The sequence below is a fragment of the Entelurus aequoreus genome, linkage group LG16 (genome assembly GCF_033978785.1).
Source record: "Entelurus aequoreus isolate RoL-2023_Sb linkage group LG16, RoL_Eaeq_v1.1, whole genome shotgun sequence".
Classification (NCBI taxonomy): domain Eukaryota; kingdom Metazoa; phylum Chordata; class Actinopteri; order Syngnathiformes; family Syngnathidae; genus Entelurus; species Entelurus aequoreus.
Window position 1 is genome coordinate 40,565,638 of NC_084746.1, and position 27,284 is coordinate 40,592,921.

At 40.1% G+C, this 27,284-nt stretch overlaps 1 protein-coding gene across 2 annotated transcripts; it reads right to left on the reverse strand.

Annotated features, from left to right (window-relative positions):
- Positions 1–1,375: 1,375 nt before the first annotated feature.
- Positions 1,376–26,855, reverse strand: zgc:153615 (uncharacterized protein LOC777747 homolog). Of its 2 annotated transcripts, XM_062022847.1 has the most exons (8): positions 26,599–26,855; positions 26,273–26,511; positions 17,272–17,381; positions 15,496–15,604; positions 12,411–12,617; positions 8,821–8,944; positions 2,368–2,461; positions 1,376–2,297 (listed from the first exon to the last, which is right to left on the reverse strand). In XM_062022847.1, the coding sequence occupies exons 2-8, from the start codon at positions 26,498–26,500 to the stop codon at positions 2,246–2,248; spliced, it is 924 nt and encodes a 307-aa protein (XP_061878831.1). In that variant the 5' UTR covers positions 26,501–26,511; positions 26,599–26,855; the 3' UTR covers positions 1,376–2,245. The 2 variants fall into 2 exon arrangements, with proteins under 2 accessions (XP_061878831.1, XP_061878833.1); XM_062022849.1 differs by lacking the exons at positions 26,273–26,511; positions 26,599–26,855 and adding an exon at positions 20,732–20,985.
- Positions 26,856–27,284: the final 429 nt, after the last annotated feature.

Genomic DNA, 27,284 nt, shown 5'->3' on the forward strand with positions numbered 1-27,284 from the left:
CCAATATTTTCGACAAAGATATAATAAGTCATATTTTGGTTAATTTAATAGTTGAAACAAATTTAAATAATGGATCCCATATTCCAATATATGACTCATCTAAACTAAATGCAGTTTGTTCTACTGATATCATCTCAATAGCTTGTGTGTACCAGTCAGTATGAGTTGGACTATCAACAGCTATCCATTTTTTAAATATTACCCTTTTTGTTATTATGCATATTAAAAGAAAAGCATTTTTACTCTTTGATGACACGTTACTAAATTGATGTAGATCCCCAAGAATACAGAGAAGACTTATCTGTTAAAGAATTGATTGATTTATTGATTGAAACTTTTATTAGCAGAGATTGCACAGTTCAGTACATATTCCGAACAATTGACCACTAAATGGTAACACCCCAATAAGTTTTTCAACTTGTTTAAGTCGGGGTCCACGTAAATCAATTCATGGTAAAAAGATGGTTGGAGTGGACAATTTATTCAGAAAAACATTTATAGTACTTTTGTATGGTAGAGAAGCACCTTTTGGACAATAAGTAGACTACTGGAAAAGTGAAAAAAAATAGTTTTAATTTTTTGAACAAAATACAGTTGTATTTATTTTTTCTCTTAGTTTAAAATAGTTTAACTAATGCATCTATCTTTTTTTCCATTATTAAACCTATGTATATTTGTTCCTTCTAAAAACAAAACAAAAAAAACAATCGTATAACCACGACCACGACATAAAATGTGATATCATGCAAGTTATCCTAAGTGACTTTGGTTCACTTGAACCATAAAGCGGGTTCAATCCTAAATAAAACCAACACTGCAAAATGATCATTATAACCATGTGCATTAAACTATATATTAAGAGGAAAAAAACAAAGAAAAACATATTTTTCAAAACTGACTTGAAGGCAAAAATGTAATAATGTATTTAATAGTAAGCTAAAAACAACACAATAAGCTACAAAAATCTGTTTGTCAGGCAGTAGGCTGGGGGCGGCGCCCTTATTTTACTTCTTTGAAAAACCACTGGTTTAAATGTTTTTTTGACAGCTGACTGGAGTTGTTAAATCAAGTTGAACAATCTGAGTCTGCAGTGTTTGTGGTGAGCCAGCCTGAGGACTTATTGGATCTGTATTGTCTAAGGTTTCAATGCAAATTCACAGTAAGTTACTGGCTAATTGCACTACTTTCACAGTAACATCTGCAGCAATTTACTGTGAAGTTAAATGAGGTGAAATATCAGTGTACTGCAATTTGTTGTAAGGTTACAGTACATTTTGATTACAGTATTTCACTGTGAAATAATACTGTTAAAAAACTGTGAAATCCTAGTCATTTTTTACACAAGTGTTTTAAAACATGATTTAGTCATAAAACAACCACATTGAAAATGTTTAATTTCTTTACAATCATTATACAGTACACAATAGAAAAAGAAAGCTGACAATATGTTAAAAGGACACACTATGAGTGACCAACAATGTTGGCTTCCTAATTCTCTCTTTGACATCCATCATGTCCATAAATGTACTCATCACATAAAATAGGTATATATTTGTTGAGTGCAGAGTTGATGAATACTTTTCATTTAACAAAACGAGCCTCACAAAAACCACAGTGCATGTTTCTTTTTGAGGCAGTACATCATCCGTTTTTACTCTTTCAACTCCCTTTTAACCCAATACAACATTTGTAACCTGCATGTGTTTTACTTGTATTGGGGGGAGGGGGGGGGGAAGAATATCACAGAAAATGTGCACTAGCAGCAATTTTTTTTACATCCAGTTTTGTGTATTAATAATTCTCAGCAATGCTTGCAGCATCTGAGCGTCACATTGAAGCAAAGCTGCGAATCAGCATGTATACAGACGTCATTTGTTATTGCAACATTGAATTTCTGTGCAAGTGATCCCTTCCAAACTATCATTATGTGCTGAAATGTACTTTTAAAAACTAATGGAATAATACATTGGTCTCTGGATGGAATTATGTCAAGAAGATTCCCTTAATTCTATGAAATAAATCCAGCAGCTCACTGATGAATAATGATCATTAATCCGCTGGGAGTGAAAAGCTGCCCATCCTTGGGCTTCATTTCTGTGTGCTTGGACAACATCCGGTGGTGCAACATTTAACTATATGCTCTCTTCTCTCCTCCAGAGACAGCACGGATGGAGTCTCCGTGGCAACACAAGGAACAATCGATGGAGTGAGTACTATGGCGTGCAAATGGACACTCAGGAGGAATTTATTTTGCGTTGGCTTTCTCCAGCTGGTGCCGCTGGTGGCTGTGAGCATGTCTGACGGTAAGCACAAGAGCCAGTCAAGAGTGTTCCTGCAAAAACAAAGAGCAGGAATGGGAGGGTATACCTGGTGAGGTCCTCGATGTCCACCAGCATGGCATCCTGCTCGACATGCTGCTCGTCCCTCATCAGCAGAAGCTGCACCAACTCCTCATTTAGACCTGCGTGTAGACACTTATGTTGTGAAACTGAATATACAAACCCTGAGGGACTCACCAGTCTTGTAGGATGTTAATTCAGTTGTTAAATTGAGTAGAAAACCGACATGATGCAAAACTATACTCAGTTTAAATGGCAACTTTCTTGCTTTTAGAAAAACAATAAACTTTGGTAGTTTGTAACAGTTTCATTCTTGGATCCAGCACAGTGAAAGAAACTATGGAATCGTGAAAAGCCAACCAAAAACACAACAACGCACCAGTATTATTTTGTTGCACCACTTCTGGCTTTTATAAAAGCTTGTAGTCTCTGAGGCATGGACTTAATGAGTGACAAACAGAACTCTTGCTCCACCTTTCTCTGATTGCTGATCAGCTTTGCAGGTTGGAGTCTTGTCATCCACCATTTTCTTCTATTTCCACCACACATTTTACATTGGATTGAGATGAGTACTTTTTGCAGGCCATGACATTGACCTCAAGTTTTTAGTTTTTGCTCTAAAGATGCATTATCATCTTGAAAATGATGTCATCATCCCCAAACATCTTTTTGACTGATGGAATAAGAAAAGTGTCCAACTTGTGCATGTTTAGAAGATGTAATGATGTCCCCAGTGCCATGACCTGACATGCAGCCTCATATCATCAATGACTGCTAATGTTCTTCTGGCAGTCGTCTTCAGAAATCTCATTGGAAGGACACCCAACAAAAGTTCCAACATCATCACTTTGCTCAGCGCAGATTTGTGATTCATCACTGATTATGACTTTAATGCAGTCATCCATAGTCCACCATTGCTTTCTCTCATCCCATTGGCTTTTGCTTAGCTTTTCAGTATTTAAAGGCCTACTGAAACCCACTACTACCGACCACGCAGTCTGATAGTTTATATATCAATGATGAAATCTTAACATTGCAACACATGCCAATACGGCCGGGTTAACTTATAAAGTGCAATTTAAAATTTCCCGGGGAACTTCCGGTTGAAAACGTCTATGTATGATGACGTTTGCGCGTGACATCAATGGTTGAAACGGAAGTATTCGGACACATTGTATCTCAATACAAACAGCTCTGTTTTCATCGCAAAATTCCACAGTATTCTGGACATCTGTGTTGGTGAATCTTTTGCAATTTGTTCAATTAACAATGGAGACCGCAAAGAAGAAAGCTGTAGGTGGGATCGGTGTATTAGCGGCTGGCTGCAGCAACACAACCAGGAGGACTTTGACTTGGATAGCAGACGCGCTATCCGACGCTAGCCGCCGACCGCATCGATGATCGGGTGAAGTCCTTCGTAGCTCCGTTGATCGCTGGAACGCAGGTGAGCACGGGTGTTGATGAGCAGATGAGGGCTGGCGTAAGTGGAGCGCTAATGTTTTTATCATAGCTCTGACGAGGTCCCGTAGCTAAGTTAGCTTCAATGGCGTCGTTAGCAACAGCATTGCTAGGCTTCGACAGGCGGCACAGCATTAACCGTGTAGTTACAAGTCCAGTGTTTGGTTCGGTGTCTCCTGATAGTAGTATTGTTGATCTTTTGTCTATCCTTCCAGTCAGGGGCTTATTTACTTTGTTTCTATCTGCATTTAAGCACGATGCTATCACGTTAGCTCCGTAGCTAAAGTGCTTCACCGATGTATTGTCGTGGAGATAAAAGTCACTGTGAATGTACATTTCGCGTTCTCGACTCTCATTTTCAAGGGGATATAGTATCCGAGGTGGTTTAAAATACAAATCCGTGATCCACAATAGAAAAAGGAGAAAGTGTGGAATCCAATGAGCCCTTTTACCTAAGTTACGGTCAGAGCGAAAAAAGATACGTCTTGCACTGCACTCTAGTCCTTCACTCTCACGTTCCTCATCCACAAATCTTTCATCCTCGCTGAAATTAATGGGGTAATCGTCGCTTTCTCGGTCCGAATCGCTCTCGCTGCTGGTGTAAACAATGGGGAAATGTGAGGAGCCCTTCAGCCTGCGACTTCCGGTATAGGCAATGCTTTTTTCATCAGCGACCAAAAGTTGCGAAATTTATCGTCGATGTTCTCTACTAAATCCTTTCAGCAAAAATACGGCAATATCGCGAAATGATCAAGTATGACACATAGAATGGATCTGCTATCCCCATTTAAATAAAAACATTTCATTTCAGTAGGCCTTTAAATCTCAATCAATCATCAATCAATGTTTATTTATATAGCCCTAAATCACAAGTGTCTCAAAGGGCTGCACAAGCCACAACGACATCCTCGGTTCAGATCCCACATCAGGGCAAGGAAAAACTCAACCCAATAGGACAATGAGAAACCTTGGAGAGGACCGCAGATGTGGGGACCCCCCCACCCCTAGGGCGACCGGTGCAATGGACGTCGAGTGGATCTAGCATAATATTGTGAGAGTCCAGTCCATAGTGGATCTAACATCTAATCTAATTTCCTTTAGGTGGTTTCTTACAGTTTATTACGCAGACACTGATTCCACTTTCTGCCTATTTGTTCTTCATTTGCTTTAAGTTTTCTGTCTTGGCGCGTTGATGTTTTCCTTGGTCTAGCAGTATGTTTGTATTTTACAACCTTACCGTGCTGTTTGTACATGGTCTAGATCACAGGTGTAAAACTCAAGGCCTGGGGGCCAGTTCTGGGCCGCAACATTGTTTTATGTGGCCCGCCAAAGCCTGGAAGTAAAGTGCATCAATAAAGCACTTTGTATTTTCTTACTAAATGTATTCGCTCTTTAAATTTTTTATATTTTTTAAATTGCATGTGATGCATACAATTGTCTTTTAAACTTGAGAACAATCTGAACATGCAAAAAAAATATTGTATAAACATGGGGGTGTCCAAAGGCAGATTGTTGGATAAAACAATAATAGTAAAACTGTAAACAAAAACAAAAAAAAGCAAAAATTGGTCATGGAATGCGAAAAACTCTAAACATTGAATACAACTCAGGTGTGTCCACACGTCTTCTACGAAGGGTTGCATACTGAAAAGTATGCAAGGGTCATTTTGATTTTGGATTTTGTAAAAAAAAAAAAACCACACAAAAAAAGGACAATAATGATACTTTATTTAAAGATACAATTTAGGGTCAGCTTTGTGTTTTAAGTGAAAGTAGATTATTAGTTATTAGTATCAAAATGTCAGCTTTTTCTCATGACATTAGGTCTTTTTGCTCTTTTATTTCTTTTTGTGGTTTGTATTTACCTGTGTAATAATTAATAGTACACATTGTCAACTATAACACAAAGCTGACACTAAGCTTTGTCCTTAAATGTACAAACCCCGTTTCCATATAAGTTGGGAAATTGTGTTAGATGTAAATATAAACGGAATACAATGATTTGCAAATCCTTTTCAACCCATATTCAATTGAATGCACTACAAAGACAAGATATTTGATGTTCAAACTCATAAACTTTATTTTTTTTTTACAAATAATAATTAACTTAGAATTTCATGGCTGCAACACGTGCCAAAGTAGCTGGGAAAGGGCATGTTCACCACTGTGTTACATGGCCTTTCCTTTTAACAACACTCAGTAAACGTTTGGGAACTGAGGAGACACATTTTTTAAGCTTCTCAGGTGGAATTCTTTCCCATTCTTGCTTGATGTACAGCTTAAGTTGTTCAACAGTCCGGGGGTCTCCGTTGTGGTATTTTAGGCTTCATAATGCGCCACACATTTTCAATGGGAGACAGGTCTGGACTACTGGCAGGCCAGTCTAGTACCCGCACTCTTTTACTATGAAGCCACGTTGATGTAACACGTGGCTTGGCATTGTCTTGCTGAAATAAGCAGGGGCGTCCATGGTAACGTTGCTTGGATGGCAACATATGTTGCTCCAAAACCTGTATGTACCTTTCAGCATTAATGGCGCCTTCACAGATGTGTAAGTTACCCATGTCCTGGGCACTAATACACCCCCAAACCATCACAGATGCTGGCTTTTCAACTTTGCGCCTATAACAATCCGGATGGTTCTTTTCCTCATTGGTTTCGGAGGACAGGACGTCCCTTTTTCCAAAAACAATTTGAAATGTGGACTCGTCAGACCACAGAACACTTTTCCACTTTGTATCAGTCCATCTTAGATGAGCTCAGGCCCAGCGAAGCCGACGGTGTTTCTGGGTGTTGTTGATAAACGGTTTTCGCCTTGCATAGGAGAGTTTTAACTTGCACTTACAGATGTAGCGACCAACTGTAGTTACTGACAGTGGGTTTCTGAAGTGTTCCTCTTTCTATGCCACAACAATGTGGAATGCGCTCCCAACAGGTATAAAAGAAAGGGCATCTCTATCCTCCTTCAAAACCGCAATAAAAGTTCACCTCCAGGCAGCTACAACCCTAAACTAACAACCTCCCTGGATTGCTAATAATCAAATGTAAACAATCAAATGCAGATACTTTTTCTTATGCCTTCTGATCTCTCTCTCTCTCTCTCTCTCTCTCTCTCTCTCTCTCTCTCTCTCTCTCTCTCTCTCTCTCTCTCTCTCTCTCTATGTCCACTACTTGCTGTCCATATCCTACCCCCCCTCTACACCCCTGATTGTAAATATTGTAAATAATTCAATGTGATTATCTTGTGTGATGACTGTATTATGATGGTAGTATATATCTGTATCATGAATCAATTTAAGTGGACCCCGACTTAAACAAGTTGAAAAACTTATTCGGGTGTTACCATTTAGTGGTCAATTGTACGGAATATGTACTTCACTGTGCAACCTACTAATAAAAGTCTCAATCAATCAATCAATCAATCAATCCTGAGCCCATGTGGTGATGTCCTTTACACACTGATGTCGCTTGTTGATGCAGTACAGCCTGAGGGATCGAAGGTCACGGGCTTAGCTGCTTACGTGCAGTGATTTCTCCAGATTCTCTGAACTCTTTGATGATATTACAGACCGTAGATGGTGAAATCCCTAAATTCCTTGCAATAGCTGGTTGAGAAAGTTTTTCTTAAACTGTTCAACAATTTGCTCACGCATTTGTTGACAAAGTGGTGACCCTCGCCCCATCCTTGTTTGTGAATGACTGAGCATTTCCTGGAATCTACTTTTATACCCAATCATGGCACCCACCTGTTCCCAATTTGCCTGTTCACCTGTGGGATGTTCCAAATAAGTGTTTGATGGGCATTCCTCAACTTTATCAGTATTTATTGCCACCTTTCCCAACTTCTTTGTCACGTGTTGCTGGCATCAAATTCTAAAGTTAATGATTATTTGCAAAAAAAAAAATGTTTATCAGTTTGAACATCAAATATGTTGTCTTTGTAGCATATTCAACTGAATATGGGTTGAAAATGATTTGCAAATCATTGTATTCCGTTTTATATTTACATCTAACACAATTTCCCAACTCATATGGAAACGGGGTTTGTATGTATGCTTAGCATTTTTTACAAAACAAAATATATCAACATACGTTGACATTTTATTATGCAGTCCTTGTTCGAAGAAGTAGCGACGCCTCTGCTTTAACATATTTTCCTAACATTTTTGAATGCCTTTCCCCTTCACTTATGATTTCAAATGCAAGTGCGTTATCCATCAGTTTGTATGTAAACAATGGAGAGCCCTATGGAATTGTGTAATAACATAATGAGGCGATTACATATTATAATTCATATATATTCTGTAATATCCCCCCACTGTAACATGTGGCCCTTTGAGCGCAGCCAGAACTGCAATGTGGCCCTCAAAGAAAACCAATTCGACACCCCTGGTCCAGATGTTAGACACAGCTGACCGTCAACAATCAACATCTTTTGTAATATTGCATGATGATTTACCTTCTTAAAGAACCCTCTCCTCTGTTTCAATTGACATCACTCGTGTAGGAGCCATGATTCATGTCAATCCACCTGCTGCAACAGCTCTCCAAGTTCTGAACACTCCTTTTGAACTGCAGACTAATGAACAGACTCAATCTGATGCAGGTACTAGCTTTGGAAATGAAAACATACAGGGTGATTCCATATTTTTTTCATTCTGTTTGATCTAAAAATTAAACTGTTACTACCTCAATTTATATTCTTGATTTTCTTTAGTGTTTTTTAAAGCCAGAACGTTGCCATTTGATGTGACTATAGTTTTGTGTCATGGCTGTTTTAAATACAAAATCAAAGAACTGAATAAACATCCTCAAAGTTTTGTGGTTCCGTCATTGGTTGCAGCATGAAAGTTGTTCAACAAGAGGTTCCAATAACATGGCCCTCTCACATTAAAGCCTTTGCTAGTCTAGACCAGAGCTGTCCCATCGAGTCTTTGAGAATGAACTAATGAAGCCCGCCCGGAATAGGACTTGAAACATATTTTACATGGACAGTCCAGTCGCCATTGACAAATCAACTTACTCTGGATCTGCGAGTGCAAGTCATTTGTGATGACTTGGAGCTGCCCAAGACTCATCTCCCTCATGTCTCCTCGTCTCAGATTCCTCTTCATCAGGCCTTCGTTGATGTGAGGCATGTGGGGAAGCTGCGTGCACATCCAAAAACAAACAAGAATCATTCATACTGCAAGAGCTAGTGCAGGGCTGTCAAACACACCAAATGCGCTATGTGCAGCCCCAACACGTCCATGTGTGGACACGCTGCTCATTAGTTCTCGACTCGTATACAAAATGTCTTCATGCCTTGATTGTTGTTCATCTAACCCGGGGGTCGGCAACCCGCGGCTCTAGAGCCGCATGCGGCTCTTTAGCGCCGCCCTAGTGGCTCTCTGGAGATTTTTCAAAAATGTATGAAGAATGGAAAAAGATGAGGGGAAAAAAATCAATTTTTTTGTTTCAGAATGTTTTCTGTGGGAGGACAAACATGACATAAACCTCGCTAATTGTTATAAAGCACACTGTTTATATTAAACATGCTTCACTGATTCGAGTATTTGGCGAGCGCCGTTTTGTCCTACTAATTTTGGCGGTCCTTGAACTTGCCGTATAGTTTGTTTCCATGTATAACTTTCTCCGACTTTCTAGGACGTGTTTTATGCCACTTTTTCTATCTCATTTTGTCCACCACACTTTTAACTTTGGGCATGAGTGCACAAAGGTGAGTTCTGTTGATGTTATTGACTTGTGTGGAGTGCTAATCAGACATATTTGGTCACTGCGTGACTGCAAGCTAATCGATGCTAACATGCTATTTAGGCTAGCTATATGTACATATTGCATATGCCTCATTTGTAGCTATATTTGAGCTCATGTAGTTTCCTTTAAGTCCTCTTAATTACATTTATATCTCATGACACATGTAATATGGCTTTTAATTTTTTGCGGCTCCAGACAGATTTGTTTTTGTATTTTTGGTCCAATATGGCTCTTTCAACATTTTGGGTTGCCGACCCCTGATCTAACCTGTCACATTTGTACCCAAATAAATGCTTTTGATCATCTGTACATTCTGTGTTGTACGGCTGACACATTTTCCGGGCGCACATAAATATGCTGCAATAATAAGTATCTCCTTCTAACTTCATGTGTGATTCATGAATTGAGTCCAAATTCGGAATAAACCACGTTAGTACATCAGTTGAGGAAAATGAGTGGGAGCATTTGACTCTGGCTTCCTCCCACCTCCAAAGACATGCACCTGGGGATAGGTTGATTGGCAACACTAAATTGGCCCTAGTGTGTGAATGTGAGTGTGAATGTCGTCTATCTGTGAGGATGAGGTGGCGACTTGTCCAGGGTGTACCCCGCCTACCGCCCGAATGCAGCTGAGATAGGCTCCAGCGACCCCAAAAGGGACAAGCGGTACAAAATGGATGGATGGATGGATGATGAACATGATCAAATCATTTATTCAAAAAGTATAAATAACAACAAATGAAGATAGAATACTATTAACCGCAAGATGTAACTGTCAAAAAACATTAGGATTTGTCCTTTTTTTAAGAATGTGCGTGGTCTATTTTCAAACAAATATGATGTTGTCTTTTTTTTTAAGTTATTATGCCATGATTTTACCAGTCTGGCCCACTTGGGAATAGATTTTTTGCATGTGTCCCCTGATCAAAAGCCCTTCAAAAGGGTAAAAAAAAACATAACGTTTGTTATTTTTGTTTAGGACTGAAGTTTAAGAAATTACAGCAAAAAAAATATGGAAAACAACTTAAGGACTTGCATTTCCTGTTTGGCTATGGCAGGGGTGTCCAAACTTTTTCCACTGAGGGCCGCATTCTGAAAATTCAAAGCAAGCGGGGGCCATTTTTATATTTTTTATTTTAAAAACCAATACAATATATGTATAAAAAATATACATTTAGGCCTCCACTCAGGCTTGATCCCGGGGACCCCAAAGGGTTTTGTTCAAAAAAATATTAAAAATGTGTCATTATTCAGTATTATTATTTTTATTATTATTCAAGTTTTAAATCTCTAGATCAACATTAGGTCTATCTGTCAATATAACGGTTTTAAAGATTTAAGTTGTATGCTCTTGTTGTCAAAGAAAACCCTGTTTTTTTATGGAAAAAATACAAAATATGCAATATTTTCACACAATAAAATTTTTAAGTGGAATATTTGAGGTTATATAATAATTGGAGCCTTAAAAAGGTCAATAACTCATAACAACATTGATTTTAATTCATTATTATTTTTTGAACAATGACACTTAAAAACAAATGACACTAAAATGATTGGGGATCCAAATAATTATAGTGTTAAAAAATAAATTCTATTTTTTTTTTACTGTTTACTTTTAACACAATTATCTCGAGATCAACTTCAGATCTATCCGTCAATTATACGTTTTATTGTTGTTTATGTTTTTCGTTTGTTCGTTTTAGGCCCTTCTTTATAAAAAACAGCTCAGTTTTTTATATGGGAAACACAAAATATGCAACATTTTCCCCCAAAATATCTCAGATGTGACGTAATTGGAGCCTTGAATAGGTCAATAATTCATAATGACATTGAAGAAAGAAACAGCCTGCATGGCAGCTTTGTGTTATTAGAGTATACATTGCGACATTTTCTTGTTACATTTCACCTGTTTGCTCTTTTATACCACTTATCATGTTTTCAATTGTTTTTAATCGTATTTTTAAAATGTGCCGTTGGGCCGTTAAAAAATGACCTGCGGGCCACAAATGGCCCCCGGGCCGCACTTTGGACACCCCTGGGCTATGGAGATCATTTAAACCAGTGGTGTCAAACTCATTTTAGATCGGGGGCCACATGGAGAAAAATCTACTCCCAAGTGGGCCGGACTGGTAAAATCACGGCACAATAACCTAAAAATAAAGACAACTTCAGATTGTTTTCTTTGATTTCTCTGAAAATGTACAAATCATAATGTTTTTGTTGGTTTTTTTTACACTTACCGGTACATGTTGTGGTTAATAGTATTCTATCTTTATTTTTTTGTTATTTATATTCTTTGAATAAATTATGTGATAATGTTCATCAGTCAACTCATTGGTGTTAATTTTAAATCAATTAAGATAAAAAAATGTATATCAAAATCAAATTACAGTATGTTATTTATGTAGTTTGATCATTTTCCTCAACTGATGTACTAACATCATGTGGTTTATTTTATTTTTGTACATATGTAGCATCATCTACAAAGATACAAAGAATTGCTATTGCGACATCCAGTGGACACATTTAGAACAGCTGTTTCTTTCATTAAAAAATTCCAGGTAAATTGTTATACTTAGCAAACTCATCCCGCGGGCCGGATTAAACCTTTTTGCGGGCCTGATCCGGCCCACGGGCCTTACGTTTGACACCCCTGATTTAAACCAAGTGTTTTTAAATATGTCTGCAACAGAACATGAATCTTGTGCTTGCCAGCATTATTGGGTGGTGAATAATAATTGACTGACAATGTTTTGGCTCTTAATGTGAGACATGCTGATGTTCTGTCTTTCCTACTTGTAAGATTTAGTGCCACTTCTCCACATTCAAATACTAGAAAATCCAATCCTGACTGACCAAATCTGCCACTGGTGAGCGTCTGTGCAGCTGGATTTGTCTTTCCACCTCCACCTGCATCCTGGCCATGGGCCTCGCCAGAGCCAGCGCCACCCGGGCCTCCTCCTGGAGCTTTCGCTGCACCCGCCAGAACCCGCCGCAGTCATCTAACGGATCCGAGTCCTCCTCCGCCGTGTCCCGATCCGATAACGACGAGCTCTGCTTGCTCTTAAGAGGAAGACAATGTGAGGATTACACACTGTGAGGTAGGGATGGGCACCGATTTTGGTAATTTTATAGGTACCGACCACAGTTTGTCTGTACTACTGAGTACCGATTCACGTAAAATCCATTTGGATAAATGTGTTGCACATGACGTCACGTCTGGTTGCAGACTGCGCACTGGCTCAAGCGCTCAAATGTCCAGTACTGCGCCACTTTTCAAAATGCGCTAGCTGGATGCTAATTTGATTTGCCATGTACATAGTAACAATTAGAAATAGCGATTATACATGGCGATTATAAAACCTCCGAATTTGGCGATGAAAACTACAACTAAGATTTACGTTACTATCAAACAGCAGGTTAGTAATAAATAAATACTTACAGCTTAAACACTTTGTAGAACTCTACAAAAGACACGACTGGTACATTCAACTTAATGGCAAAGACTACGGTAGTCCAGTGGTCCGTATTGCCCGCAGTGGTACACTTTTCCACCACTTGGGGCAGTGGTGACTGTCTCAAAAAAACAGACAAATTCTGGAGCTATAATCATTAAAGGCCTACTGAAATGATTTTTTTTTATTTAAACGGGAATAGCAGATCCATTCTATGTGTCATACTTGATCATTTCGCGATATTGCCATATTTTTGCTGAAAGGATTTAGTAGAGAAAATCGACGATAAAGTTTGCAACTTTTGCTCGCTGATAAAAAAAGCCTTGCCTGTACCGGAAGTAGTGTGACGTCACAGGAGCTAGTATTCCTCACAATTCCCCGTTGTTTACAATGGAGCGAGAGATTCGGAGCGACAAAGCGACGATTAACCCCATTAATTTGAGCGAGGATGAAAGATTCATAGATGAGGAACGTTAGAGTGAAGGACTTGAGAGGCAGTGATGGACGTATCTTTTTTCGCTCTGACCGTAACTTAGGTACAAGCTGGCTTATTGGATTCCACACTCTCTCCTTTTTCTATTGTGGATCACGGATTTGTATTTTAAACCACCTCGGATACTATATCCTCTTGAAAATGAGAGTCGAGCACGCGAAATGGACATTTAAAGTGACTTTTATCTCCACGACAATACATCGGTGACACACTTAGCTACTGAGCTAACATGATAGCATCGTTCTCAAATGAAGATAGAAACAAAAGAAATAAATTCCTGACTGGAAGGATAGACAGAAGATCAACAATACTATTAAACCATGTACATGTAACTACACGGTTAAAAATTCTCAGCCTGGTAAGGCTTAACAATGCTGTTGCTAACGACGCTAAGGCTAATTTAGCAACTTAGCAACCGGACCTCACAGAACTATGATAAAAACATTAGCGCTCCACCTACGCCAGCCAGCCCTCATCTGCTCATCAACAGCCGTTCTCACCTGCATTTCAGCGATCGACGGCGCGACGAAGGACTTAATCCGTGGGTTTGGCGGCAAGCATCGGCTAGGCGTAGTAAGTAGTCCTTGTTGTGTTGCTGTAAGTATTGTACTTAGCCGCTAATATACCGATCGATCCCACCTACAACGTTCTTCTTTGCAGCCTCCATTGTTCATTAAACAAATTGCAAAAGATTCACCAACACAGATGTCCAGAATACTGTGGAATTTTGTCGAAGAAAACAAGAGGTTTTTGTATCGGGTCGATGGGGTCCAACCACTTCCGTGGATTTTGTGACGTCACCCGCATAAATCATATCCAAAGGAGTTTTTCAACCGGAAGTGTGGCGGGAATTTTAAAATTGCACTTTATAAGTTAACCCGGCCGTATTGGCATGTGTTTCAATGTTAAGATTTCATCATTGATATATAAACTATCAGACTGCATGGTCAGTAGTAGTGGGTTTCAGTAGGCCTTTAAGTTGCCTAAGTGCAAAAATGATGACTAAAGTGGTGGAGCTGTATTTTCATTTGCACTTTATTTCTAGTGACAGTTTAGTTAAAGGCATATTTATTAAGTACATTTATTTATTTTAGCGAAACATAAATGTATGTACACTTATTTTTCGTCAGTGCTTTCTTATGCAGTATACTTGCTAATTTACTTTTTCTGATTAGCCTAACCTAAACCGAAGGTTCGACTTCCTTTTTATTGTCATTCAAATTTGAACTTTACAGTACAGATAAGAACCAAATTTTGTTGCATTAGCTCATGGTAGTGCAGGATAAAAAAGCAATAAGGTGCAGATATAAATAAATTACTGTACAGATAAATATATTGCACTTTTGCATATGCATCCACATTTATGGATGTATGTTATATATTTGACAAGGTTGTAAACTAAGTAGGGTAGATATACTTAGAGTATGATTAGGATTAAGAGTAAGATTATTAATTTAATGTTAATATGTGAGTGGGCCCTAGGACCTTCTGTAGTGGAAAAGTTGGGCCCCGAGGTCAAAGAGGTTAAGAACCCCTGCCGTAAACTATACACGGCGGTCATCTAATGTCTCCAAATTGCAACTCCATGCAAAGTCGACTATATAGTACAGTGCAGTACTTGCAAATGAGACGTAAGAAGGCGAAGAAAACGAGATAACAGTGATAAATGTTAAATGAAAATAATTGAGATTCTTTAAAAACAATTAACACTTATTTACACATTTAAACACACAAAAGTACTGAATATTGGTACCGTTGAGGATCAATATCGATTTCTTGGTACTATATCGATTCAAAAGGTACCCGTCCTTAATAAAGTGACAAGCTGGACACTTCATTGAGCACACTGTCACAAAACATGCATTTAACAAGGTTGATGCAGTGCACTTATAGAAACCACAATAAACAACATGTCCAGACTCTCAATGAGAACTCAGCATGACTATCTTAGCAGAGATGAGAGTGTTTCCTTATGGGTGTGCTGCCGGCCTACCACAGGTGACAAGGGTGTATCCAGACTGGTTTCGGTCCTGCTGTCCTCCGCATCACTGTCTTTGTCGCTGCTGCTGTCGTTGACAAAACACACCTGCAGGTTTTGCAAGCTGAGAGAAGAAAGACAGAATGGTGATGCAAGTGTGAGACACTTGAGAAAAAGCACCAGTAGTTGTAAGGTTTAGTACTGCTGTCATGCACCTCATCAGAAGGGTGGAGAACAAGGGTTGACAGAGTGAAAGGCAACAGAGGACAGCTTTAGTAAAATAAAGACAAAACATGTGTTGTCTACCTGCTAGCAAACTAACTTGGGTTGAAGTTGAAATGGTCACGACATACAAGTACTTGGGGATTGTTGTTGATGACATCTTGTCCTTTAAATTGCACATAAGAAAACTTGTGACTGGGGTTTTTCCTTACAAGTTAAGAAACGCTTGATCTTGACCTCTTTCATGTCTTTGCTAGATTATGGAGACTTACTTTTTATGAAAAAACAGTATATCACTGTACCTTACGTTTAATTACTTCTTGTGGCAACCTAGTCCACCATTGCACTTTGGATGCAACAGCGAACGGTCCATCCTTGTCAGTATGCACATTTTCTCGATGGATGTTTTTTTTTTCTATAAATAAATCACTTCTTAGTCTGGTTCCTACTTATTTATGTTCTTATACGTGTAGAGAGTCCAGTGGCAACAGTTTAAGGTCACAGGACATCCTTGGCGTGTTGGTTGCTAGAGCCAACACAAACCTTGGTAAAAGTCTTCAAATATACTGCTCCGTGGTCAGGGAATGGATTTCTGATCTGATGAGGCTACCAGAAGTCATCACTTTGGGGGAATTTTAGTCCATTTTAAAGGACCAAAAAACTGGTTCTATTTACAGACGTCCGATATTATCGGACTGCCGATATTATCCGCCGATAAATGCTTTAAAATGTAATATCGGAAATTATCGGTATCGGTTTCAAAAAGTGAAATTTATGACTAAAACGCCGCTGTACGGAGTGGTACACGGACGTAGGGAGAAATACAGAGCGCCAATAAACCTTAAAGGCACTGCCTTCGCGTGCCGGCCCAATCACATAATATCTATGGCTTTTCACACACACAAGTGAATGCAAGGCATACTTGGTCAACAGCCATTCAGGTCACACTGAGGGTGACCATATAAACAACTTTAACACTGTTACAAATATGCGCCACACTGTGAACCCACACCAAACAAGAATGACATACACATTTCGGGAGAACATCCGCACCGTAACACAACATAAACACAACGGAACAAATACCCAGAACCCCTTGCAGCACTAACTCTTCCGGGACGCTACAATATACACCCCCCGCTATCTCCTATGTTCTTACTGAAACATTTGATTTTTTCCTATTGTGTGTTTGTTAATGTTGTAAGTCATTTGTATTTTTATTTTTTTTATTATAGTGCTGTTGTTGTTGTTGTATGTATTATGAAACCTGTTTTGCTGCCCTCTTGGCCAGGTCACTCTTGTAAAAGAGATTTTTAATCTCATTTAGCTGGTTAAATAAAGGAAAATGAAAGTGAATGAAGGATAAACACAAACACAGACCAGAAGTTAAAGTAAATTGAATCTTCTACATGTAACATAAGGAATGGTACATGTTCTTGTCAGCCAGTACAGGAGATGCTGAGATCAAACATGTCAGCAATCAGAAGCAAAAATATTGGCGCTAGCCTTCAAAGGGTTGCGTTGATCAAACCCTGTGTGTCACATCACACGCTCCAGTCCAAAACCCACCGAGAGGACGAATCGTTTTTGCTGCAGCTGGTGAAGATGACTGGTTCGTCGTCATAGAAACTGCCGAGGGCAAGTTTCTGCCTGATGGACTCTCTCTCATTCCTCTGGGCCTGTCGGAGAAAACACAAGAATACAATCAAAGGTATAAAAAGTATATGGGACGATTTGGTCCATTTTTATGTTCAAGTTCTTTGTCAGCTCTTAGTTCAATGCGGTTTTTGGTTTTGGTTTTGCTCCAGTTTCAATTGTTAATGCCAGTTCTCTTCATGCACAACTTGCAAGTCTTGTCTGTGTTGCACACCATCGTAGAAATAAACCCCGATTGTGATTCACATAACTTGTATTAATACAATATTAAAAGTCTGCTTCCATCTAGGCAGCCAGACTGTGTATAATTAATCATGTGTTGTTCCGTTCAGTTTAAATAGCACATTTAATAACAACCCGAGTTGACCAAAGAGTTGTACAGATTTAACAAAAATACAAATAGTGCAAAACAGTAAATAGCAATTGTATCTTTCAAACAAGTGTGAAAAATACATGGCATAAAAGTACTAAAATAATGAAGTACAGTCGTCCCTTTTTTATTGTCGTCAATTGGTTGCGGACATTTTCCTTAAGTTAGAGTCATTCATTTTAAATCAAATATTTCCATAGCTAGAGCATAAAAAACATGCTTACGGCCTTCTAAATAAATTTTTAAACATTATGAAAGGAGCCGAGATATGAAATAACACCCTTTAGTCACTTTTACACTCTTTTAATCCAATATACTAACGCTGCCTCAGTGGTCACAATACTGACCAGCACTTATCGGTTGGATCTCCTCTAGCGACCAATACTACTGTAGTGTTGATATTCATTGTTTTTTTTACAGCCATTTTATACTTGAAAATGCTTAATTTAGGACCAAAAGCATTTAGAATTAACCTGACTCTCGCCAGACCCTTGTAGTTCGCTGAGCTCGCGAACTACAAGGGTCTGACGAGAGTCAAGTTAATTTAGAATGTCTTTAAAAAATATATATAAAAAAATATTCCCCAAAAAATCTCTGATGTGGTGAAGCCACAATATTTGAAACGTGATGTGGAGAAGAACGACTGGAGGATAAATATATAAAAACATACAAAAATAGGGAATAGAACACCAAGATATCCTACCTAACTGGATTTGAACACCAGAAAATAAATGTGTTATATTGCCATATCAACTCATTAACTAGTTATAAAGAGCACAGAAGTGATAAAGGTAAAATTAAAAAAAAAAATAGAAGGTGTGTGCCTGGCAGCATCTTATTCTATACCCAAAAGAGCAGTAACATATATTAGTTAAGTAAGAAAAGAGTACACATTTAATGCAACGGCATAATGATGGATTAGATTTAAATAGCGCTTCACAGACAGAAGTGAGAGCCCATCATTCATTCTCCCCACACTCACATGTGCATGGTGGTAAGCTACATTTGTGGCCACAGCCATACTTGAGACCTCCGAATGTGGAAGTCTCAAGGTTATATAAGTATTTCTTATATCCATCCATCCATGGATATAAGAAATACTTATACAACCTTGAGACTTCCATATATATATATATAAATAATACATTCATGAATGAGTATATCCCTTCGGCCACTGTGTTCAATGGAGAAGTCTGATCTACAAAATGTGCAGGCAGCATACCCCTTCCCCTTCGAGCTATCCTGGATGAACTGAAATGATTTTTTTCCAATCATTTTGGAACTTGCAAGCGTAACTTCTTCTTCTTACTCGTCGTCGCCATGTCTCTTGTTCGTTCTTCTGCTCCGTCTCTGTTATTGTTTTTGGACATTACTACTTGCCGTAGATTTGAAGCAATGCATGATGGGAATCCGGATGTTGTGTGTCAGTGTATTAACGTGCCGGCTGGAATAAACACACGCTGAGAAACAGCTCCGTGCCTGCCTACTTTATGGGTTATAGATAAACGGACATATATAATAGTCTCCTTTTCAGGTGAGAGAGGACGCTAAAGGCAGTGCCTTTAAGGCACGCCCCCAATATTGTTGTCCGGGTGGAAATCGGGAGAAATTCGGGAGAATGGTTGCCCCGGGAGATTTTTGGGAGGGGCACTAAAATTTGGAAGTCTCCCGGGAAAATCGGGAGGGTTGGCAAGTATGGCCACAGCTGCCCTGGGGTCCAGTGAAGGAAGTGTGGCTGACAGCCCCTCCCACAACCACATTCATACAGCAGGTGGCTACAGTGTCGTGCCCAACAACCGTGACTAGGATGGAGGAAACTGGATTTCAACCAGGAACCCTCGAGTTGCTGCACGGCCGCTCTACCGTATGAGCCACGCCTCCCCTATCATGCGACCTGCACTGTGAGACATAAGACATTTGTAGAGGCAGACGTTTCATATGCAATGAATTTACTCAAATAGTTGCAGAACCTCCAGTTTCTGTAACAGCTTCTTCCCTCAGGCCGTAAGACTCTTGAACGCATCATAATAATCCCCTCAATTCCCCCCAAAAATTGATTAACTTGCTGGAATATAAAAGACAATGATATAACATACATCCATAAACGTGGCTGCATATGCAAAAGTGCAATATATTTATCTGTACAGTAATCTATGTATTTATATCTGCACCTTATTGATTTTTTATCCTGCACTACCATGAGCTAATGCAACGAAATGTCGTTCTTATCTGTACTGCAAAGTTCAAATTTGAATGACCATGAAAAGGAAGTCGAAGTCTAAGTCTAAGTCTAAATCTAAAAAAAATAATCTCAATAATATATATTTTAAAGTCAGTACCATTAGCCTTATACGAAGTAGCATTTAGCATCCGCACAGTAATGATTGGACAGGTGACACCTGCCCGAGGCTGCTGTAGAAAATGCATGAAGGAATGATGTAGCAGATTCCATTTAGTCCTGTTGTAACTTTCTACACTGCACAATCCTTACAAATATATTGTTGCATAATAACTATCATTGCATTGATCTTTTTAGCCACCCTGTGTGAACATGTTGTTTTAAGGCTTCTTTTAGTCACTTCAACCCACATTTCTTTCATCTAATTTTCTTGATCTCACCTATTCTATCATGCAAACGCCCAACACGCGGAACATGTGCTTCTATTCTGGCACCGCTGCCAGGCTATTTTTGCATAATGACATTCATGTCCCAAGGCCAATCTGCTTGATGTGTGATAACGTTGCACGCGTGGCTGTGACGAGACCATCATTGTCTGTTGAAATGAGGTTTTAAACACTTCCAATTAGACACGAGAGATAAGCAGACATACACCCTCTCTGAATCATGCACGGCATCACACCGGTGATGGATGCCGATCATGTAACACCTAATCATGCACAGCATCACAGCGATCATGTGACACCTAAACATGCACAGCATCACAGCGATCATGTCACACCTACTGTATGTGCAGCAGATTATCACCGCAGACACACACGCACCTGGTAAACGCGTTTCTCCTGGTGCACCATCCCTTCAGCGCATTGTAGTGAGCAAGCACGCCCTGCCCTTCGTCTACACTGCAGTGCAGCCGGACCCGGGAGACCCTTTCCTATACTGCAGGAGCGGGAGGGGAAGGGAGGCGGGATGTGGGAGGGGAAAGCGTGGGAAGACAAACGCAGGAGAGGGAAGATGGAGAGAGGGAGGCGCTCACTGATCTACACTCCACCCACCATGCCCTGCCTCCACCTTCCTTCAAATGATGGAAAGGTAAGAGTGCACTGACCTGACAAGTAAGTGCATGTGAATGTTACGACACCACTGATCAATAGCTTGCTCTAGTAATCTCGTCAGCACATTTCAACAACGCTGGCCCCAATCACAATTGTGTGTTTGGCCTCCAATGGTGAATCTCCTCCCAGCTCCTTCCGCATCACTGATTCACGGGTGATGTTAAGCGAGGCAAATAGGCGCGCGCGCGCACACACACACACACACACACACACACACACACAGACACACACACACACACAGACACACACACACACACACACACACACACACACACACACACACACACACACACACACACACACACACACACACACACACACACACAGTATAGTGCTGTGTCACAGCTGGGCATGCTGGGTAAACATTTTGAGTCATATTTGCTGCTCCATTGCATCAGATGACTAATAGTTGAGCGACTTCTCTCAGAGGAAATGCTTCAGCTATTACAAACTAGTCTTCTACGCTTAAATGTCAAACAACAACCACTCCTACTGTATGTGCCTTTGCGGTAACAGTCTTCCCAAGAAAGAATAGTGTTATGTAGAGATGTCCGATAGTGGCTTTTTTGCCGATATCTGATATTCCAATATTGTCCAACTCTTAATTACCAACTCCGATATCAACCGATGCCGATATATACAGTCGTGGAATTAACACATTATTGTGCCTAATTTTGTTGTGATGCCCCGCTGGATGCATTAAACAATGTAACAAGGTTTTCCAAAATAAATCAACTCAAGTTATGGAAAAAAATGCCAACATGGCACTGCCATGTTTATTATTGAAGTCACAAAGTGCATTATTTTTTTTAACATGCCTCAAAACAGCAGATTGGAATTTGGGACATGCTCTCCCTGAGAAAGCATGAGGAGGTTGAGGTGGGCGGGGTTGAGGTGGGGGGGAGGGGGTAGCAGGGGGTGTATATTGTGGCATCTAGAGTTAGTGCTGCAAGGGGTTCTGGTATTTGTTCTGTTGTGTTTATGTTGTGTAACGGTGCGGATGTTCTCCCGAAATGTGATTGTCATTCTTGTTTGGTGTGGGTTCACAGTGTGGCGCAAATTTGTAACAGTGTTAAAGTTGTTTATACGGTCACCCTCAATGTGACCTGTATGGCTGTTGACCAAGTATGCCTTGCATTCACTTGTGTGTGTGAAAAGCTGTAGATATTATGTGATTGGGCCGGCACGCAAAGGCAGTGCTTTTAAGGTGTATTGGCGCTCTGTACTACTCCCTATGTCCGTGTACCACTACGTACAGCGGCGTTTTGAAAAGTAATACATTTTACTTTTTGAAACCGATACCGATAATTTCCGATATTACATTTTAAAGCATTTATCGGCCGATAATATCGGCAGCCCGATATTATCGTACATCTATAGTGTTATGGTTTGGTTGGTTGGATTGACATTAAGGAACACCACATGGTTATATGCGACGACAAACCCCAAATGAAATGTTTGTTACCATCGAGGCTAACAACCGTGTTAAACTCGTTAGCAAGCGAATAATGTAAACTGTGGCTTTCCCTACACATGTTTTATTGTTCTATTGAAAAGCCATTGTGTAAAAGCCTTGAAGCGTTAGAATCTGGCTCGGATGTTGTTGGTCTGGACCCCAGGATGCGGACACGGCAGGCAAAGTGCAGGTAAAAAAAAATTTACTTAATGACAAAAGCCAAAATAGTGCAGCAGGGAAGTGCACAGGAATCATAGGGAAAGCTATGACACATTGAGGCCACCATTCCTTCTAATTTTTCATGAGTAAGGCAAATGCAAAAACTCCCTGAGCATGCAGTGGAGCACATGTGAGCAAGGTCAGACGTGCACCTGTCCCAAACCTGACATAATTTAAATGATATAAAATGAGAGCAGTCATTTTAATTAGATTATTTTGTAATATAGATGATTTGGACCACTTACATTGAAAATAACAACAACAACAAAAACATCTCGTTATTCATAAGCTACTGGTATTGCATGCCTGGGCGGGGGTCCTGCTTTTGAGATCATTTGTACCCCTACAAACATTCACATGTTGCACAATGAGATGTAAGCATAGGATAAAGTGTACATTCCTATAACTTTCTGCCTGTAAAATAAATCTTTTTTATTCGCATTCCTGTAATGTAGTAACAGCATTTCATGATTAATATCCATAAATTAACATTCCTAATAAATGACGGTAAAATAAGCACACATCTGATTGAGGAGTCATAGTGTAACGACCTGGAATTCCCACTTTGTGTGGTGTTGGAATTGTCTGACTTTTTGTGTGGCCATAAACGCATCAGTGCCATGAGTTGTGCTGGTGCAGGTGAGTAAGATGATACGACTGATTGCTTTAAGCCTGCTTTGTATGGCAGACAATTACCAGTTTTACTAGATACAAATGTTTTTAGTGTGGTTACGGCCGAATATAAACAGTTTTGCTCATAAAGTGGTCGATGGAATTCCTGTCATTAAAGCGTCTGGACGGACGTTACAATAACCAAACAGTGTTGACGATCGTTGTTGTCTTTTGTGGCCGCTTGTTGTCACCTGTCACTCACAGTAGCATTGCAAAACCATACAGAATAAATTATGTTTATTTGATTTAGTGCGTGGCATAGATTTTCTGTGCGCAAAACACGCGTGCACCTTAGAGCAGTGGTTCTTAACCTGGGTTCGATCGAACCCTAGGGGTTCGGTGAGTCGGGCTCAAGGGTTTGACGGAGGTCAAAACACACCCGACTCATTGTGTAAATACAAACTTCTTCCTATCGGCGTATTACGGATACGGCAACAGCAGAAGTCACACTGATTTGCAGGTGTGTAATTTGTTATGAGTTTATGCTCTGTGTTGGTTTTGTTGTTTGAACAAGGTGATGTTCATGCACGGTTCATTTTGTGCACCAGTAAAAAAACATGGTAACACTTTAGTATGGGGAACATATTCACCATTAATTAGTTGTTTATTAACATGCAAATTGGAAACATATTGGCTCTTAACTAGTCATTATTAAGTACTTATTAATGCCTTATTCGGCATGGCCTTATTATAACCCTAACCCTGACCCTAACCCTAACCAAATAACTCTAAAATTAAGTCTTTATTACTTAGAATATGTTCCCCTAGTGTCCAAATAACTCTAAATTAAGTTTTTGTTACTTAGAATATATTCCCCATACTAAAGTGTTACCAAAAACATATAACTTTGTCTTGAATTTGAAAAAAAACAACATTTTATTTTTTAAGAAGGGTTCGGTGAATGCGCATATGAAACTGGTGGGGTTCGGTACCTCGAACAAGGTTAAGAACCACTGCCTTAGAGGGAACGTTGGTTGAAGTACACAGCAAACAGCCCAGAGGACGGGGCCTGATTGGCAACCAGGGCCGGTAAGGAAGCCAGCGCTCAAGAGTAAAGAATTGGTGAATAATGGAAGAAAACAGGAATTGGAAATCAAAATAATAGCAATGGACAGGAAATAAAATACAAGAAACGAATAACGGTCGTGTGAGAATCCTGACAAGAGGATGAATACAGTAGTAGGCATACCTCAACGTATGAGTTTTAGCAACTTGTATATCTAACTAACATCTCCCACTGAAATTAATTGAATTGCTTGCCCGCCCCCAAAAAACAGCACAATTCTAACATGGAACATGCCTTTTAAAAAAAATAGCACACTTTTAGATAATAAATATTGTATAAAAACTAGAGATGTCCGATAATATCGGACTGCCGATATTATCGGCCGATAATTGCTTTAAAATGTAATATCGGAAATGATCGGTATTGGTTTAAAAAAGTAAAATTTATGACTTTTTAAAACGCCGCTGTACGGAGTGGTACACGGACGTAGGGAGTAGTACAGAGCGCCAATAAACCTTAAAGGCACTGCCTTTGCGTGCCGGCCCAATCACATAATATCTACGGCTTTTCACACACACATGTGCATGCCATGCATACTTGGTCAACAGCCATACAGGTCACACTGAGGGTAACCGTATAAACAACTTTAACACTGTTACAAATATGCACCACACTGTGAACCCACACCAAACAAGAATGACAAACACATTTCGGGAGAACATCCGCACCGTAACACAACATAAACACAACAGAACAAATACCCAGAACCCCTTGCAGCACTAACTCTTCCGGGATGCTACAATATACACTACCCGCTACCCCCACCCCCCACCTCAACCTCCTCATGCTCTCTCAGGGAAAGCATGTCCCAAATTCCAAGCTGCTGTTTTGAGGCATGTTAAAAAAAATAATGCACTTTGTGACTTCAATGATAAATATGGCAGTGCCATGTTGGCATTTTTTTCCATAACTTGAGTTGATTTAGTTTGGAAAACCTTGTTACATTGTTTAATGCATCCAGCGGGGCATCACAACAAAATTAGGCATAAAAATGTGTTAATTCCACGACTGTATATATCGGTATCGGTTGATATCGGAATCGGTAATTAAGAGTTGGACAATATCGGAATATCGGATATCGTCAAAAAAGCCACTATCGGACATCTCTAATAAAAACGATACAATAGAACGTAGTACAAAGTCATAGTAGTTTTATGAAGTACTGTAATAATAATGTACAACACTTTGGACAGCACACAGTATCTCCTTTCAGTTGCTTCGCCGTCAAGCACACCATCAGCGGCTTTTTCATATTTTCATGGATACATGTCCCCCGGTTGGATATTAATTTACTGTCCCTGGCTGGCATTGCTACGCTCCAACTGCCTCGCCGTGTCGGCTACACGGTCGGTCATGTTTTTGAGATTCCTTTCTTTAATTTCATGAATGTCATCCACTTCTTCCCAGGACCGTCCATCACAGTCACGGTTTCCTTCCAATAGTTTGGAAACAAAGTTATGCCAATATTTAGCTACAAGTTAATGCTAGCGATTAGGATTGGATATTTTGGGCGGATCTTCACTGTGCTATTCGTTACGCCCGCAAGCGGCCGGGAAGGCTCGTAACTCGAAATTGAGCATAACAATTAGCCGAGAGTCAGCCCGGGTTCTAAAATACTAAGTCGAGGTACCACTCTGATTACAATTTGTCTCCTTAATCCAGAAAGGACTACATAGGTGAGCGGTTAACCCCATTGTATACATTTGCATAGCACAATTTGAACGAGAGCGGCCTGTTCTCCCCTCCTGGGACATTCTGGTGCAGGCAAGTACAGTAGAATGCCCTCCTTTGGGACCCCAGGCTGCACCTCACTTTTCCAAGAACGAAAGATACTCACCGAGATGACGGACAGTCTCTTCTGTCCTCCACTGTAACACTCCTGAAGCTCCTCGGCCCAGCTGCGACTGTTCACCATGCAGCCTCGTTCGGCCCGAATGCTGCCCCCATTCCCCAAGTCCACCATCCACCAGTGACCCGCAGTGAACACTTCACCCATGTCCACGTCACAGTCCTCCTCCATGGAGAGACTGCGGGCAGTGTCAGGGACGTAAAAGCTGGAATGCATGTTTATGTTCCCTGCAGGATGGCCACAGGCAAAACAACACCGTCACTAGCACGTCTGGAAATAAATGAATACCTGAAGTGGCCGCACGAAGCACTCACCTTCGTTGTAGACCGGCAAGCAGTCCACAACAACAAAGTCATTCCCGCAACATCCTTTAACGAAACAAGAGCTGCCTCTCCCCCACAGTCGGAGACCATAAGATGAAGACGCATTAATGGAGGTTCAATAGTGAAGGAGCAGCGCTACACGACTGGGCGCTCAGTGATGTGTGTAGATGTGCTGCCCAGAGGAGATAGCGCCATGTGGAAATATAGGAAGAGACAGAATGGGGTGTGTGTGTGCATGCGCACTGACAATGAAGGCTGGCCGGGTTTCACAGCAAAACCCAAAAGGAACCCTTACTTCATGTATTACTTCTAGACCTCCACCCCAGATCCCACCTCACTCCTACCCACTTCTCCAAAGTGGGCTGGCTCAAGGTGGAGGACAGAGTAAAACAACTTGCACTGAGCCTAGTCTATAAAATCCGCTACACCTCCCTGATACCGAAGTACATGTCAAACTACTTCCTTAACGTAAATGACCGCCATAACCACAACACCAGGGAGAGCTCCACTAACCACGTTAAACCCATATTCCGATCAAACAAAGGTCTTAACTCATTCTCTTTCTATGCCACATCAATGTGGAATGCGCTCCCAACAGGTATAAAAGAAAGGGCATCTCTATCCTCCTTCAAAACCGCTATAAAAGTACACCTCCAGGCAACTTCAACCCTAAACTA

What these genes read in the sequence shown, in the direction of transcription:
- zgc:153615 (XM_062022847.1), bottom strand. Translation starts at nt 26,500, where the DNA reads ATGCATTCCAGCTTTTACGTCCCTGACACTGCCCGCAGTCTCTCCATG. An exon ending in AGAGACTGTCCGTCATCTCG is followed by an intron (nt 17,382 to 26,272) that starts GTGAGTATCTTT and finishes TTTCTCCGACAG; the next exon opens with GCCCAGAGGAATGAGAGAGA. An exon ending in AAAAACGATTCGTCCTCTCG is followed by an intron (nt 15,605 to 17,271) that starts GTGGGTTTTGGA and finishes TTCTTCTCTCAG; the next exon opens with CTTGCAAAACCTGCAGGTGT.